We start from the raw sequence: 18,417 nt of genomic DNA on the forward strand, positions 1-18,417 counted from the left end.
CCTGGATAAAGCTTGGACATAGGATTTTTTATTTATTGTTCTTCTGCTCTGTTTGTGAAAACTGTCATTGACTTAGAATGATTTATAATGCATTCTCTGCTTCCTGTCTAGTGGTAAAATCAGTAGTACTCTTAAGGTTAGAAGGCCATTTGGACATTTAGATAGATCCTATGCATGATCTGAATGCTGTGGATAAAAATAGTCTAATGATGTGAATGGATCAGCACAGTGTTGTCATTTGCTTGAAAATGTGATGTAGTACTTCCAAAGCTTCTAATTAGGATATATATGTTTTCATTAACAAATGAGGTAAAACTAGTGCTATACTGTGTGCAAATAAAGACTTCCTTGATATGCAGTTACAGAATACTCCAGAATTTGCTATTAATTTTCTTTTTTTTGTATATACATGTGGTGCCTGCTTGAATAACACTGTATGTGTAATTATGTAAGCAAAATAGTACAAATTGCAGTTCACATCTTAGACTCTTGTAGCTATGAACTGAAAAGAAATCTTTACAGGAGAGTATGATTTATTTATATTTTTAAATTGTTTTTTGGTCTAGAACCAGGTCTTTTTCCCTTGTCAGTTTTTTGTTGTATCTGGCTCCTTTCCATTCTACCTTTTACATGGTTAACTCAGTTTTTCCTGCTATGCATTCTCTTTTCACAGCCTGCATGTTCGGTTTAAATCCCAAAGCCATCAGATGCAATTTAAAGAAACAAAGTATTTGAAAGGACAGAAACTTAAATCTCATAACTCATATATAATTTTAATTTTTTTTATGTGTACTGGTTTCCTTTCTGTGTTTCTTAGCATGAGTGGGTCTGGCAAGCTTTATATTTCTGGTGTGTAGTCTGATTTTGTTTTAACTAAGAAGATAAAAAATTATAGAAGAAGTCGTATGGACATGTGCTATAGATACTTGATTTACCCATGGAACTGTACCATAACAAACGGATTAAAGTCATTATTATAATCTCTTTTTTAGTGTTTCAATGTATTACCAGGACAGGGTAAATTCTGTCCTTTGTGATGACTTCTTCCTGTTGTATGCTCACTAGCTTGTGCCATGTTTCTAATGAGTATTGCCAATGTGTTTAGTACAAAGCTAAATTCAGTAATTATTGGAAGAAGAGATTGACATATCTTAATTTTTAACATAGTTTAACCATTCCTGGTGTTCAGTATACATAGTTGCTTTGAAACTGGGATGCATAAGGTCCCAAGACCTTATTTAGTATTTGCAGTTCTCTTCCACATTCTAAAGGAGATGTTTTCTTTTTCAGAGTGGTGGTAGAGTTTTTTGGGGTTGCATGTTGGGTTTTTATGTTTTGGCTTTTTTTTTTTTTTCCCCCAAGATAACCTGTTTCTAATTAGTTTTCTTTATTAAGCCAAGCTTCTGGAAAAGTATCTATGTTTTTTTTTCCTTTTTAAGCAACATCTAATATAATGTGCAAGTGGATTTATCACTGTATACCTTACAGAATAAAGATGCCATACATTAGACCCAGTTATTTTGTGAAATTTAAAATAATAGTATTTAAAATAACTCTTATGATTACTTTAATAATTTGAAGCTCAGTTTGGAATTATTCAGGCAAATGCCAGTTCAGCTTCAAATTTGCCAGACTGCTCTGTGGTAAATTCTGCATATGTGGAAGTCTTTCAAAGTTTAGGCCATTTGCTTAAACAAGGAAGGAATATGGAATAGCTATTGAACCTGAATTGTTGTGCATCAGGGTTTTTCCTGTGTGGAGTTTGTGTTGCTTTTGCAAGTATAGGTTGAACAGAAGAACCTGTGGCTATTTTAGTTTCTATAGTACAAAAGGTGTGTCCACAAAACAAATTCAGGTGGAATAGTCTGTGCTCTTACAATTTGCATCATAAATTATTTTGCCTGTTGAGACATGTTTTAAATGTTCCCAGCAGGTGTTACTTTTTCTGCCAGATTTATCCAGGATATCAAAAAGCTAAATTTTTAAGAGATGAAGGTGTTAGGCAACAGAGGTTAATTGGAATGTGTGTGGGAGTCATCTAACTCCTCTGGGTGTCTGTGAATGTGTGTGAAGAGAGAGGTTCTGGAGGTATGCATTTGAGCAATTCTAAGGTGAATCTCAAGTTTTATGCATAAAACTCTGCTTTCTTCTGACAGATAGGCAGGCTTGGTTTGCTGTGAGGAATGTGGGAAGGTTTTAATTGTGACTTATAAAAAGTATGATCAAATTTGGGCTTGAAACTTTTTGATGCTGTGGTGCTGCTTGGAGTTTTACTTTTTTTTTTTTTTTAGCCAAATACTCTTACTCATCCATGCAAATATTAGAAGTGTTTATAGATGCAGATACCCAAGTGAAAAGAAATAGTTGCATTACCTGCTGTATGGTGTTTGGCTCATGTTGCCCAAAGTGAAGTGAGATGTTAGTTTCAGTTACTGCCAATTTGGTTCAGTCTTTAATATAAAATATTTGGTTATGATCTCCCTGTTCTCTCTTTCCTCTCCCCCCACCCAAGTGGACAAGTACTTGAACTTCTTATTTTTATTTCCAAACTGGTATTTTTCTAAAAGTATCAAGTGTTGAAATGTCCTGAGAAAAAGTGATAATGTAGGGAATTCAGAAGTTTTTCTCTTCAAAATGGGTTACTCTTACTCCTTACGTAGTATTCAGTAATGATTTCACATCTGTTTCTATTTCTCTAAATCCTGAAGTGGGGACACAGATTTTTTTTTTTAAGGGAAAAATAACTTTGAAATTTGCAGGCTTGCTTATGCAGATAGAACACTCCAGTACGGATTTATCTTTTTCTTAAGGACTGTCTGAAAATTACGTTGTGTTATTTTTTGTATTCTACTATTGTATTTGTTTAAGGAAATGTATTGAAAAACTAATTATTTTTATTGAAATCTTGTTTTCTTATAAACACGTAACTTTTTTTTTTTACCAAAGAGAATGAAGCTGAGTAGCATCTATACCAGCGTTTCTTGATGAATAAATGTTCTAAATGAAGAATTCCCACAAAATGAGATGTCAAAATAAATCTGAAAGCAGTGTGTTATAAGGAATAAAGAAGTCATCAAACTGTTGCCTTCCTTCTTTGTCTGAAAATCTGTAGAAAATCTGAAATAAACTTGATTTCTAGAACAGTGCTGTTGTGGGATCTTGCTCAGGTACTTAATATTTAATCAAACTATAATTAGTTACAAAAACTTCTAAAGTAATTGGGGTGTTTTGTCATGACCAGATAAGTTCTTGTATCTTAATGATTGTTATTTAACTAACAAATCTTAATGATTGTTATTTAAATTTCTGAAGCAGATTGTTTAAAATTGTATTAGATGTTAAGGAACACAAATTTTACTATTTTCTGAAATGCTTCTAGAAGATCAAGAGCTACTTATAAGCCATAAGCTGTGAAGTTTTTGATATGCTGGCTGATAGAGTAAGGGATGTTGAATAGTGGCAGTTGCTTTGCTTTGCTAGTTTTCTAATGCAGGAAAATACAGAATTCTCATTTAAAAGGAGCAGAAGATAAATTAAGATTTTTCATGTTTTTCCAGAAAGCAAAAGGTAGTGAAGCAACATTTCTTTCTACTTAATATCCAAGAACTTCTTGACTCCTTATTCTTTCCTGCCTTTCTTCCTTGTCCATAGGAATTGTTAATATCTGCCTGGTCAGTATATAATAATGGTAGAAACTCCTGAGAAGGATTTTAATGCAACGTGGTATTAAATTATGTATGTGAATGAAATATTAGGGGAGAAAGCAAGAAATAAAATGCTGTAGGAGGCAAACTAATATTTATAATTAAAAAAAATCAGATAAGGAGCATGACTGAAGAAAATGTGAATTCTGTGAGTCCTGGAGCTGACATGTTTTACTCCTGTCTTGTGTATCATTAAAACTGAACTGCTCTGACTTACTAATTGAGGGGAGCCTTTCAGAAAATAAGTGGTATTAACTGAGCACTGAAACTGATCTGCAGAAGCAGGTATTTAGTGCTGTCACAAGGAGCTGAAAATTGGAATGCCTAAGGCCGTGGGTCAGTGTTGTTTAGGTGGGGCCGGAAAAACTGGATACTTTCTTCAATCAAAAGCAGCAAGATATTTTCAGCCAGTGAACCTTCCTTGCTTCTGTCAATGGCTGCAAAAATGCTCCTGCTGTCAGGAGGGAAATGATAGCCAGGTGCAAGTAAAAGGGCTTCTTTTTAACAATGTCAACATAGAGTAGGGGTGATGCTTGAAAGTCAGAGCTGGCGGTTTCTGTCTGATATATTCGGGCAGTAATGAGGAACTGTGTTTGGAGAGATTACTTTCACTGTTAAAAACAGACTGGAAACAGTACTTGATGAAGGAAAGTATGTGTTGTGATCAAGGCAAGCCTAAGTCAGGAATTAAATATGCAGAGGGGAAACAGGTGATCCTACCAGTTCCTACCAAATCTGGACCGGAGGGTAGAATTCCTAATATCTAAGATACAGGCATTTCCTAGCAACGTCTAGGTGTCCACTGCAGGACTGTAGCTGCTGTAAAATACTGTATGTAATTATGTTACATACTGGAGCAGAGGGCAGTGACAGTGAGTCTTTGGATTGGTGGTTGGCTGCAGTAGCATTGCTTGGGTGGGGGGCTGTTCTCTGTTGACACATCAGTGTTTGCAACCCTAAGTGCTGTTTCTCCTTAGTAATTTTCTTTTTAATGACTTCCCCAATCTTTTAAGTATTTTTTTATAGAATATATGTTCATGCTGAAGCTTTTCATAATACCAGAGCATCTGTAGTCCTTCATGAAATGGTTGTAGAACATATATTTAATTTAGTGAACAGTAAACCATGTCACATTTGGTTTATGTTTGCCATTTGCATCAGAAGTTCCTGTGGAATATGTATGCAGAAGGGTTCATCAGTCTTGTTATCACAGGAAGGGTAAAAATCAGCCATTTAGTAGAAATTCTGACACATTGCTTAGCTCAGATTTGAGCTATTGCTTATGTTATAATATTTTAATAAACCCTCCAGTGGTAACTAGTTTTGGTTAGGGAAATAATTTTGCAAATAAAAATATAGTCATTATAGTTAATAAGTTAGTTTCATAGTAGTACTGCTACAAATAAGTAGTTTTATTGGATTAAATATGTAATGAAACTGTTCTCTTAGTTCACTGAGATAGCCACTCTTACATAACTGTAAGAGAAAAGACTCTGCGTAGTCATTTTGTATATGATAGATCAAGGTAGCACGTCATGACCAAGTGTGAAATTGCCATGAAATGGGGATTTTCTTTTTCTATAAGCCTGTTTTGAAATTAGCTGAAATTCTTACTCAAAAGATACAGGAAAGCATCTCATTAGCCTTGAGTATATTGAAGTTTGAATTGAGGGCTACTTACTTATGGAGCTAGTGGGATAGTAACAAGGCCCAAAAATCCATTGTGTTTGGGAAGAAATAATTGAGATGGCACATGTTTCAAGTTTTGGGGAAGCAAATCATAGAGTAGTTTCTTATTGTGAATATGTGTACCACTTGACTCAGTGATTTCTTCTAGAGTATGTTTAAGTTTAAAAATAATTAAAAAATAAAAAGTGGAAAAAAACCAAAACAAACCCCAAACCAGAAGACAACCAACCATTTAATATATCAGGGTATAGATCAGCCTTTTGAGCTTAAGTGTGCCAAGTGCAAGCTAAGGCTGTAGTCACTTAAATGGCAGAAAGTAAAAGGTCTGAAACAAGTGACACTTCAAAGACAAAAAGTTTGGGGTATAAGAGAGGCAGAACCCCATTAGGATAAGAAGACAACTAATTTGAAAATAACAGCCCTTATATGTGGTCTTTTTATTTATTTTAAACATAATGTTAATTTTAAGCATTCTAGTTACATTGCTTTCTTAATTAGTGAAGAGCTTTCCAATCTGTCTTTTTAAATTACAGTTTCTTAGAGAAAGAGCTGAAAGTTCCAACTGTACTGTTAACAAGACAAGGCATCTTTCAAATGAACCAACACGTGGAATAGTAGTGGGAAGGAATATGTGAGTGTGTGAACTAGCTAGTTGTTGGAGTTATTAAAAAAGACTACTGTTTCTACTGATTATAAGAATCAGTGATTGCACACCAAACTCAAGAGTTTAGTCTGATTAAGCTACGAAGCATTTTAATTCACAAATTATTGTTCCTTTAATGATAGTTTTTTCACATTGTGTCTGTAGCAGATTGAAATTCTAAGAGTGTTAGTGCTGATTGTTTTAATATTTTTTAATATTATCTGAAACTTAAAAGGCAAACTCCCTGGCATGAGCTTTAGAAATAGTGTGGTCCTTGTTTTGAGATGGTGGGCCCAGCTGAGATGTGTTAACTTGTATAGTTTTAGATCTAGAAGTCATCTGATCTAATCTCCCACTTGGGTTAGGCCAACACTAAAGTCATGTTTTCCAGACCACTTTTAAAATATTTTTAAGAGCAGAGATTGTGACACCTCTGTTTTATATATTCCTATGCTGGACCACACTTACTTGGAAGAATTTTCTTAATTTTCTTCCTACATTGAAATGAAATCCCTTACTGGGTTTTGTCTGTTGTCTCTCATCTCTTGTATTTTCATTTTAGCATAGATAAGCATGTTTCAGTAGAAGAGCTAGAACAGTGCTCAAATTCTGTGATTGTCTGCGTTTAGCTCTGGTTTGTGTAGGAAAGCAAACTATTCAGGGAGTTAATTCCATTATGTAGTGGTTGAAACTCTCAGAGTGACTCGCCCAATTTTGATGAGGCCCAGAAACAGACGTGTGACACATTCTTAATAGAGTGTGTTCAGGAGTTTGGGAAGCTTACATGTGGTAATCTAAAAGAATATTTGTAAGAATAAATAGAACATGCCTTGAAGCTTTTAACTTGTGCTAATACTCAATGAGTGGCTGTAGTGGGATGTGGGATATATTCAGGCAGAATGCAATTGAAGGAGCCTACGCTAGCTTATAATTTGTGTTGCACTGGCAAGTGATGTAGACAAGTTTGCTGCTATTGTTTGTCATTGACTGCATCTCTTCTGAGCAATCTTTAGTTGATCAAGAGACAGCAGGAAACAGCTTCTTGAAAGCTACTCCTGCAGAAGTAGTTAATGCATTAACTGCATTGATTGTGCAAAGTGCTGTAAAGAACAAAAAACTACACCGTGTGAATGATATGTTTTACACAGTGTGGAAGATAAATGTTCTAGCGTAAGACAAGTGGATGATATGCTGGAATGGTTTGCTTGCATTGAAGAGGAGAGGTTTTTTTCTGCTTTCTCTTGATTCTGGTTTCATGATTCCTCTTCTTCCTTACCAGTTTGGATATTTATGATGCTGGCATGCACAGCTTTGGTCTGGTTAGAAAACTATGCTTGTTTTGCATGCAGAAAAGAGATAATTTGAAGTAACTGATCAGCGCAAGCAAACTCACCATATTTGCTATGTAGAGTCTGTCTGAGATGCTGAAGTAGTGTAGACAGACAATGAAGAGAGGAAATGAATGCCATTTTAAGATCCTACTTCCGTTCCCAGTTCTAACTAAGAAGTATACTAGGATTTAATTGTCATCAGCTTCCAAAAGCAAACAGGTAAGTGCATGTGCTGCTTAGTTTTGATTGAAATGTTGTTCTTCAAAGCAAAATTCTGTTAGGTAGTTGCTAATAAACTGGTAACATTGTTTATATCAGGAAGGAGAAAGTACACTGGCCTTGGATTTAACAGCAGTTCCAATGGAGGCAAAATCTTCAGGTTGTTGGTACATAAACAACCCCACAATACTGTAGTAACAGGGTAGTGTAAAAGGGACTCTACTAATTGAAATGTATTTTAATGTTGCAAGTAGTAATTGGAAATAAACAGCTGTCACTATTTAGGAGCTTACTTGCAATGAGACTGCTCATAATAAAAGCATGCCTATCTATAGCAGCAGACGACCTGCTTTTGGAGCTTCCATATTGCCTGGAAAGCCTGTAGCCATCACCATCAATCTGTGTTGGTGTGACACTAAACTGTCTTGGATGTGATTGTTACCCATGCTGCAGAACAGGTTTTTAATTCTACTTGCAAGCCAGGGGTTTTCTGCTAACTTGAGGAGCAAAAAGAGGAAATACAGTAATTTCACGACCATAAGGGGCGCTGGACTATAAGGCACACCCCCCGGGAGTTGGCAAAATTTGCAACTTTCTAGATCATATAAGGTGCGCCGGACTATAAGGCGCACTTTTTTTTTTGTAGTGAGGCTCCGCCCCCAGCTCCCCCCACGCACTTGCTGGCCGAGGCCCCGCCTCAACCCGGCAGCCATTGGCCCCCGGGCCTGCCTCCACCGTGCAGGGGCGGTGCTGCGGGCCCCCTGGCCCGCCTTCACCCCGTAGCCATGGGCCCCCAGGACCGCCTGGACCCAGGAGGGGCAGTGCCATAGGCACCCTGGACCGCCTTCACCCGGCAACCATGGCCCCCCGGGCCCACTTGGACCTGACAGGGGTGGTGCCACGGCCTCCATCCGGCTGCCGCGGCACTTCTGGCTCCCTCCATGGCTCCCGGCTCACACTTCTGGGGTGGCAAATGTCGCAACTTTGTACATCAGATAAGGTGCACTGGACTATAAGGCACACTTCTGGGTTCGGGGAAAAATTTTAGTCAAAAGGGTGCGCCTTATAGTCGTGAAATTACTGTAATCTGAATTTTCACACACAGTCATTGCTCCTCAGTTTGGGGTTGGCATTGGTATGTCTGACTCTGTTGATGGTTCTCTGCCTTCCATCAGATTAGTTAAAGTTAATAGTTTTGCCTTTGATAATAGCCTGTAAAAGTTTCCATCTCTTGAGTGATCAAGAACATTCTTGCAGAACATGTAATCTTGTCAGAGATGATCATGGATGTTTTGTTAACCTACATCATCCACAATCACTGATGCCTGTCAGAGTGAGGAAGAACAGATGAAATGTTTGGAGTTACCTGCTTATATCAGTTAATGAACTGATCCTTTTCTTTTAGATACTCCTGAAGAGAACCTGGTACTGGTTAAGCCTTCGTAGGCAAATGCAAGCTCCTGGCCTTTATTTGCCCTAAGAGTGGCATAACTGGCATGGATGGCTTAATAAATGTTTCCTGTTTCTGTTTTTTAAGAATAATTTTTCTGCACCAGTAAAACTGAGTGTCAGAGGGACGGCATAGTTTGACAAACACTTGTGTTGAAGCCTGAACTGTTGCCCTCTCCAGTTTTAGTTCTTTGCCTCTTGTTTCTGCCTTAATGTTGCCCCTTGTGTGAATTCAAGAATTCATGGCTTGAACAAATTGAACAAATCCATGGCTACTGAACAAACTGACATGTGAACAAACTGGATTTTGTTGAAAAAATGTATTTAAAAACCAAGTATGTTCATTTTCTGGGCTGTTCAGACAGATTTTTTTTTTTTGCTCCTGACCTAGTTTGATTGTAGAATCATAAGCACTTAAGCCCTCATAGCAGAGAAGGCTCTGTAGAAGTAGAAATGAGTGACCACTGATACAGTGGACAGGTGATGTCTTTTCCAGGTCAAACTGATACCAAATAGTGTTTGAAGGGGGTAGTTGAACTGATGGTAGCATTTGATGCAAGTTATTTCTTGAAATTTAAACTACCTTTAATGAAACAGCATATGGAATAACAGCATTATATAAATTTAAAGCATATATAAATATTTGTAGGTATTTCTTGTTTAAAAATAGGTTGAACTGTACTACAAACTTAATACCTCATTTCTGGGATATGAAATTGTAAAAACACACTAGAGTTTGTTCCCATCTATTTCTCTGATTATTTCTGTAAAAGATTAAATGTGCTGTAGTTGTTTTTTACAGTAAAATATTATTAATAAACTATATTAATCTTTCCTATGTTGTATTTCAGAGAAAGAGATTTTTGTTAGTTGGTCTGGTTTGGGCTCTGAAATACCCAAGTTGGCAGTGGCCTTGGGAATATTTTTCTTCCCAAGGAAATGAGAACATGGTATTTTACATAGATAAATTTGAAAGAAAACCATGTTTTGTTTCGCTTGAGAAAATGCAGAAAACAGAGTGCCAACTATAAAACTGCTAGTCATATCTTTTTGTGTGTTTGCTGTAATAGCACAGGTAAAATGCCCTTTGAGGTTCTGCATCATTTCCGCCACCTCCCCCTCCCTACCAGCTTGCATAACTTAATGTGGAAAGACTTAGCAGCTCTGAAATCACAGCTGAACAATTTTTCTTATTTAATCCAAGAAAAGAATATTGGGGTTTGAACTTTTTTTCCCCCTATCAATCTCTCTGTGCTATTAAAGAAGTTTGATATAAATGTAGGAGACAGATCTGGTAAATTAGAGCATTAATTTGTAATTAATTTTCAAGATAGTTTCTTTGAAGTTTAGCTGTATGTATGTATTTTATTGTTTGTTTTTTCAGGTGCTTGATAGTAGTAAGTAGTTGTTTTTGTTAGTAAGAGTGCTGGAAACTGCTTACTCTGGAAAGGGTTAGGATTGGTTCATGGACTATATTGTCTTGTTTTGCATTTAGGATGCAAAATATTAATAATATATGAATACAAATTACTAAAATGAAATTTCGAAGAGTTTCTAAGCAGTAAAGTTTAGTTTAACATGTCTGAAAAATAGCTGCAGTTCATCAATCATTTTATTGTATTGTACTGTGTAAAATCGTGTAACAAAAAGATTATATGAGTTCTTTACGAGGTAGTTTGGTAAAGTTAATAACTTCAGGTCTAAGCTTAACTCATTGAGTTTTGATACTTGAAATGCGTTCTTTATAGGGGTATTTGGTTTTTTCCCCATTTTCTAGCAAGACCTGATTTTTTTTGCAGGCTTGTGGAAAAATGTTAATCCCTTCTGTTGCTGAAATTCTGCAGTTTTGGATTGAATGTGAAAGTTGTCCTCAATTCTGCTGCCCAAATAAAAATTCTTTTTGGTTTGTGAAAAAACATAGAAGGGTGTGGTGGGGTGTGGTTGGTTTTCTTTAGTTTGTTTTTTTCCTCTTTAAGTCCTGTAGATGCTTGAAGGAGTTCTATGTTGACTTCAGGTAGAGTTTATTATATAATAATTTGTCCATTAGCAGGATTGCATAAGCTCAGACTGAAAGACTTGTGTGCTATTTGGATCTGATAATGGCTTACAGCAAAAGAGCATGCCTGCCACTCCAGAGCAAACTGGTGTATGAAAGTGGTGCCCATTTGTGGTTTCACTGCCCAAACTAGTTTTTTCTCTAGTGTTGGCCTGATTTACTACAAAATTCTTCCTGCTTTGTAGTTGTGCAGAGGATGCCACATCTGTGGCATGGGATTGTGAAACTCATCTGTACTTTACGAAAACAATTGTAATTGTGAGTTTTTTATTTATCATTGGTCAGTTGAATCTAGTTAATGAACCGTACTGGGATGAAAATAGTTGGGTAGGTTGGGATTATGGTAAGGTGCCATTGCTGCTGAGGAAGCTATTTCGGTGAGTACGTTCATGATGTAGTATTGACACTAAATTAGTAAGGGTATAGTATTTGAAATGACAGCTCCTGAAGGCAGCATGGGTGCAGGATTTGAGCTTTCCAGTCGGTGGCACTGGTTAGAGCTCTGGGCATCCCGAAGGTGAGCTGGAAGGGAGATCCAGCAGCACTGTGGTATCATCCATTGAGCAGGGTCCTGCAGTTGAATATGTTCCTTTGGACCATCACCTTCTGCAAAGCATGTGTGAAAGCATTTGGCTTTGTGGGAGGTAGAAGTAGTAATTCTCCCCTGCCTGCCTATGTCTCATCTGAATTATTTTATGCCTTCATTACTCCCCCACTACTCTAGGCAACAAAAACCCCCATGATTACTTACTTCATTATTCTGTTTGCATCAGAATGCAAATGCAGTTTCTCCACTGGGTTTTATATTTTCCTCCAACCTCACGGTCCCCCACCCTCTGTACTGAAACTGGTGGTTAAGAGTGCTCTGAAGTACTGTATTATATTAGTATATATTTAAAGGACGTGAATAACATTGAGTGTAGATTAATTCACAAAAAAAAAAAAAGAACTTGTAAATTATGCTATACTGTACAAAATATGTTTTGATTCATACATATCTCTAAATAGAAATCCTGAGTAGTGGGAAGATAATGTAATATTTCTACAGTTTAAAATACTGTGTAATATTAAGCACAATTACAAACTAATAGTGTCCTTTTAAAAGGGCAGTCCCCCTCATTTGTTCTCCCATGCTTCTCAGTTGAAAATTTTCATTTATTTATCTTTTTTCCTAAAATTTGGCATGGTAGCCAGAGGAGCTTAAATATCTTTTTTGACAGCCGTATGACTGTTTGAATAGGCTACCTAATTTAGAGAATTATCTATGTGCTTGTCTGTCACTGATGGATATTGCCAAAATGATCAAAGAAAAATAGCCTTATTTAAAGACAACGTCCTATTTCTATGTTCTGTAGGCAAAACAGGAGCAATTTGAGATGGAATTTTTCTACACTTCTTTGTCTCGTTGTGAATCCTAGATGTATTGTACACAATTTGTCTGCTGAAAGTAAAGGTCGCCTGATTTAAGCTTATAGGCATGAATTTTCTTAAAAGCTTGCTATAAAAATGTGGGTCTTGTACAGAATTATGAAATGCTCAGCAGGGTTTCTTTAAAAAACAAATGTATATGCTTTAGGGCACTGCCATTTTTTGTTTTTCATTTCCAGCTATGCAAATATGAGTAGAAACTGAAAAGAACATCCCTGTCTTTGTTTCCATTTTCTTGTAGGTTTTTCTTTTAAATTGATGTTTAAGTGGCTTTAGTACGTCTCATTCCTAATACCTCCTTATTGTTCTCCTTAAGAGGGGTTAATTTTGATGTTTTTGTACTTGATGGGGGTCTGGAGTAACACTGGTGCTCTTGTTAGTATAATTACCTCCTTTTTTGGCATGGCATTGGCGTGATTGCCCAGTGTGGAATGAGACAGTCCCCACAGCATTCCCTCTTCTGCAAAGAGGGTGCAGGGAGTTATAGCAAGGTTTCCTTCCTTACTGTGATGCCAGGTGAGATCTGTCCGGATTAGCTGCAGTTTTGCCTGGAAGTCATAGTGCATTTTGGGAGAAGAGCTTTCTATAGAAACAGTATCACTATTTGGAGTTATACTTGCTTTCTTTGTATCTCTTCTGGTGAGGCAATACTCTGCCCATGAATAACTGAGTTGGCTGCTACGTAGTGGTTTTTTTTGATAGAACTGCTCAGGACGTGGCATTTTGGCGGTTAGATGGTTTCTCTGGACCATTTTAATTAACAGGATTTAAAAAATCTGAGGAGTAAGATTTCAAAACAATACAAGCAACTGGTGGGATTCAGAAGGGTAAATGGGAATGGAGAAGAGGGAAAAGGCCTTAGGGGCTCCTGGAATCAGACTATTGTGCAAAGATAATCAGTATCATGTTTTATTTATTAAATGGAAACTGTTTCAAGCTGTGCTGTCTTAAGACAGGCTTAACTATTTTCAGACAGATGGGATTTAGTTTGTGCCAGTTTGGCTACCCTAGTGAATATTCGGAAACTTTATATGAAAAGTTGACTAGTTCTGACAAATTGATCTTAACATTTACTAGCTTATTTGCTCTGCAGTCCTAGCTGTGACTCCTATACAATGTAGTTTAAGGAAAATGTGCAGGTTTTTTGTCTTATCTAGCAAAGTGGCAACTGTGTAGTCTGTTGCAGTTCAGAGTACTTTCACCTGTTCTACTGTTTATGTGCACAAGAAAGTGATTTGGGAGAGGTTTGTCTTACACACAGTAGGTAGTAGGCAAGTAGACCACTAGTAGGCTTGAGACAGCATCTACAACTCTGAACTTGCCCCAGAGATTGAGTTTATTTTGATGTTTCCCTGAAGTCTTTTAATTCTCCAAATTACTTTTGCTTTCAGGGATGGGAAATCATGTACAGCACCCTACTTTCATAGTTCTTGTTTTTTGCTCCCCAGCACTGGCTGTCCTTGCCTGTGAAACTTATCCCGATTTCTCAGGTCTAGCTTCTTATATTTGAAGTTTTAGGGGGCAACCTTTGAACTGACATGATAAATCATCAGTGATGTTTGTAGTCCTAATGTGAAGATGATAGATCAAGTGCAGTATGAGAATTAACTCTCTGAATATGCTCTTCCTACCCTGCCTACTGCCTTGGTTTATTTTTATTTGGTACTTTCTTCTGAGATTTGGGACACAAACCCAATTGTCTCCTACCACATGTGTTACTAACACACTAATTCTATTTTGGTTGCATTAGGCTACCCAAAAACATACAAACACAGTTCACTTGGCTCTGCTGCTCAGACTTCTACAATCTCTGAAAATTTTTTACAAACATGCATCCAGGACACTGCTTTTTCCTTAGATATAATTTTTCTATGCTCTCTGTGCATATGCTTCCTTTTCACTAAGTGCTTTTGCTCTTAATATGGACTTGCCATTTAAGATGTAGTTTCTAATTTGCTTATACACATTAGACTTAATGTATGATGTATATCTCACTGACTGTTGCACATTGACTTTACAGCTTTATGTAGGAGAACTTTTTCTTGCTGTAACTTGACGAAGGTAACAGTGTGGTTTTTTACCTTTTCTATCATGTGTTATTTGGTGCCTTGACCATTAAGTTGTTGGTGCTGTACCTCAGATAGCAACTTGAGACTAGTGTAAGATGAGTGTGTTCTTATAAATCATGTTCTTATGAAGTATTATTTTTTTTACCATTTTAATACAACAGGTAACAATGAGGTTAATTGGAAAATTGAATAGATTGGATTTTTATTTTTTTTAATGGGGATGTATTTCTCTCAGCTCTTAAATTCTTGTTTGTGGGATTTTCGTGGGGCTGTACTTCAGTTGTATGAAAGAAAGATGGAAACTCTGTTAGGTTTGTCTGTTTGTTGTTGTTTTTAATCCAGTTAGATGTGATTTCTGTATAGATCTGTTTCTGATGAGCAGGGCTTGTCTGGCAATTTAATTTCAGTTAAAGTTTTTTTTTAAGCTGGAGTAATTTGTTATTATCCAGGAAACTAGAATAAGAAGGGATGTGGTTGGGGTAGTATTAGATGAAGTAAATGTAATTTGTGTTTCAGTTTTATGGGCTATGTTACTTCAGTATTGTCAGCTGAGCTTTCATTTATCTTTTGAGTTCGTTGATGCTTTTTTCATGTCTTTTGGCTGAATCATAACTGAAGCAATTTTGACGTTCTATGCTGCTTGCAAAGTGAGATTCTGTTATTTAATGGTACTTATTCTATGTCTATTTCCAGTTAATGGATTGTTTTTCAATATTTTTACTTTGCTTAGTTTGGTATATGATACAGTGTATTTTCTACACTTCATAATGCTTTTATGCTGCTGTTTAATCAATATCATAGTACACTTTAAATCAAAGATTGTGTTCTAATGCGAATGGTCTAAGTTTATTTTTTAAAGTATCATTTTGTATCTTTTGTAAACACAAGGCTTGCAGTGAATGAGATACAGGTGGATTTTACTTGCTGTCTTGTGCATGGAATTTGGGTAACAGTGTTTGATGCTTTGCTCTAGATTTATCTCCCCATAGTGGTTCTCTGTCCTCATCCTCAGTCTAATCAGGGGCATTATGTAGTTATTTGTATCCTGTGTCTTTTTTCCTCAAAGGATCTTTCCCATGATTTAGGTTGGCAATTCTGCTATTTGTTTGTAGATTATTTTTTCATACTAAATCTAAAACCCCAACATTTTTTCTTGCAAAATATTATTATTAAATATTAAGTAATATATGAAAATGGGTTCAGAGTTTTGTAACTTATGAACTTTTTGTTCACTGTAAATATGTTTTAAGTTTCTTATATATATGTAAAATAAATAAAGAGGTTATTTCTCTGTCTCATCATCACCATAAAGTCTGATAGAACTCAAATCTGACCTCTACAGAACTGCTGAAAATAGAGCAATAAGTTTCCAGTAACTTGGATAAAGCTGTACTTATGACTGTTAGGGTAACCATAGCGTGGGACAGTGAAGGTAGCACTAGGCATTGGATTTGAGCCCAAAGATGACAACTCTGTTCATGTTGACCTGCCTTGATAATTAGAAGGACTGGAATTGTTTCTGTTCAAAGTGATTATGCTTGTTTGAGAATGTATTAACCCTGGACAACTGGATGTTTCAGCCTTTCAGTCCACATGTGAATGGTACTTTGAGCTATTCAGTGAAATACTGTAGGTTTTACAATGCAGCTCTTGAGAAGAAACCAGTCTTTGATGTAGTGGTTTAGTTTCAGGATGCTGTCAAAATAGTCATTGCCAGCATAGCTGTAGCATACGGTCCTTGATTTTGAAAAATACAGAGCAGATTGGCATATTCTAGCAAGTCATTTGGATAGCCTAAAAATACCATTTCATTGCCAACAGTCCTGTAATGTAAAAATGAATGACTTTGCACTAGGAAAGTGATCAATAAAGTTGAATCAGGGGGCAGTTTGTGGTCTTACAGAATACTTAAGAAAAGAGCAAAGTCTCTTATTCCAGCTGTTTCAAAATTCATTGTCTGAATTTCTACAATTTTTTCATGCTTGAGTGGCTGAGTGGGAGGACTGAGTACTCCTTAGGGTACCTCTTTGTACTTGAGGTCAACTGCTGAAGTCTATTGTAGGAGTTGGTGTCTTACCGAAGAGGACCTTTCCTGCAAGAAGGAAAAGGTTTGTCTGCAGTGAACATAGTTCTCCAGCAGTTAATTTCCAAGACTACTTGCAAGGATTCCAGTGTGTATCTTTCAAGTAGGAATCTTGATTTGTTCTTCTTCACCCCTTTAAATCCATCAGATATCTTTTTACATAGAGGCATTAGAAGTGCAAATGTTAAGGGTCCACCAATTTGCAATTAAAATTACTGTTTTCTGGTACCTATCATTTAAATATGTTTTCCTTTTTTTTCTGTTAGATTGGGATGGTATTGCAAGTGTGTGATTGAAAGGAATTAAAGGAATCGGATATGAAAGATATTAAAGGAATGTTGCTTTCCTATCTAACTTCTTCTATAAGCAGTGGTGTCAGATTTCATAATACAAACATGACATTGTCCCTTGTAGGATAATCATGGGTCAAACTGGGAAGAAATCTGAGAAGGGACCAATTTGTTGGAGAAAACGTGTAAAATCAGAATACATGAGACTGAGGCAGCTTAAGAGGTTCCGACGTGCTGATGAAGTAAAGGTACTTTATCTTTTGATTCTATTGCAAGTATTGATTATTTTCTGAAGTATGTGTCCTACAGTTAACATTTACTACAACAATTTAATTGAATACTATGTCAACCCACTGAGAACTTGTCTTAACTCTATGGTCTTATAAACAGGTATACGTTTATATGTGATTAGGTTGAGAATGTTAAGTATCAGAAGTTGTGGAGAGCTAATATGGCAACTTCTTTGGCGGCGTACTCTTCCAAATTCCATTTAGAATTTAGTTCCATTCTAAATGTGTGACTCTAAATGTGAGAACATAGTATGAATTGAAGAAAGGGATGATGAACTGTATTGAACCTCAGTGACGTTTAAACTAAATTTGTATGTTTTGAGTTTTTAGCACATTTTTTGTTACAATGTGTCTGGTTAAATGTTAGAATGCCTTAAGATGCTAAGAGATGAATTTAGAGTCTTTCATTTATTTATAATGTTGTGGTTAATTTTTAGAGTATGTTTAATTCTAATCGTCAGAAGATACTGGAAAGAACTGAAATCTTAAATCAAGAATGGAAACAACGTAGGATACAGCCTGTTCACATCATGACTTCTGTGAGCTCATTGCGCGGGACCAGGGAGGTTGGTTAACATGTGTTGTGGTAATTCCACTTACAAAGTTGTTAGCATATTTTCATTTTATTACTGGAAAGTTGGCTGTTCTTTTTTTTTTTTTTTTTTTTTTTTTTTGCATGATATGACTTGGAAGCTCAATGTGTTTTGTATGAATGTCTTAAAGAATTTATTTGTTGGGTACTTTGGTCATATGACTTCTGCAAAGCAATAAATATGTAGCGGGCTACCTGGTTTTAATGACACACAAAATTGAAACTTATTTCTGGTAATGATTGGATCTACCCCTCAGCATCCTTTAATCAAATGGTTCTGTCTCTGTGGTACTGGGAGTTTACTCTTGCTCCTGTTGGAGTTAGTTTAATGAATCCTTGTGTTGCACAAGCAGACTGGATGCTATATTTGTGAAAAACACTTCCATAGCTGTGGCATAATTTGAACAACTAACTGGTTTCCACAGAATTGGTAAGGTTGGAAGGGATATCATCTAGTGCAGCTTTCCTGCTCATGCAGGGTTGTCCTAGAGTGTGTTACTCAGGATTGTGTCCTGTGTCGTAGTAGCTTCAACAGTGATTTAAGCCCATTCCAGCTTTCTATATTCATCCCATC

At 36.5% G+C, this 18,417-nt stretch overlaps 1 protein-coding gene across 8 annotated transcripts in view; it reads left to right on the forward strand.

Annotated features, from left to right (window-relative positions):
• EZH2 (enhancer of zeste 2 polycomb repressive complex 2 subunit) overlaps positions 1–18,417 on the forward strand; it is a 60,121-nt gene that overhangs the window by 3,891 nt on the left and 37,813 nt on the right. For 6 of the 8 annotated variants that reach the window (XM_033051310.2, XM_033051287.2, XM_033051295.1 and 3 more), the window contains exons 2-3: positions 17,086–17,209; positions 17,689–17,817. In XM_033051310.2, the coding sequence (XP_032907201.1) occupies positions 17,093–17,209; positions 17,689–17,817 (246 nt within the window). In that variant the 5' untranslated portion in view covers positions 17,086–17,092. The remainder of the gene's footprint in view (positions 1–17,085; positions 17,210–17,688; positions 17,818–18,417) is intronic. The other 2 variants (XM_033051302.1, XM_033051277.1) reach the window with 1 other exon arrangement.

This window comes from Catharus ustulatus, chromosome 1, assembly GCF_009819885.2.
Source record: "Catharus ustulatus isolate bCatUst1 chromosome 1, bCatUst1.pri.v2, whole genome shotgun sequence".
Lineage (NCBI taxonomy): Eukaryota > Metazoa > Chordata > Aves > Passeriformes > Turdidae > Catharus > Catharus ustulatus.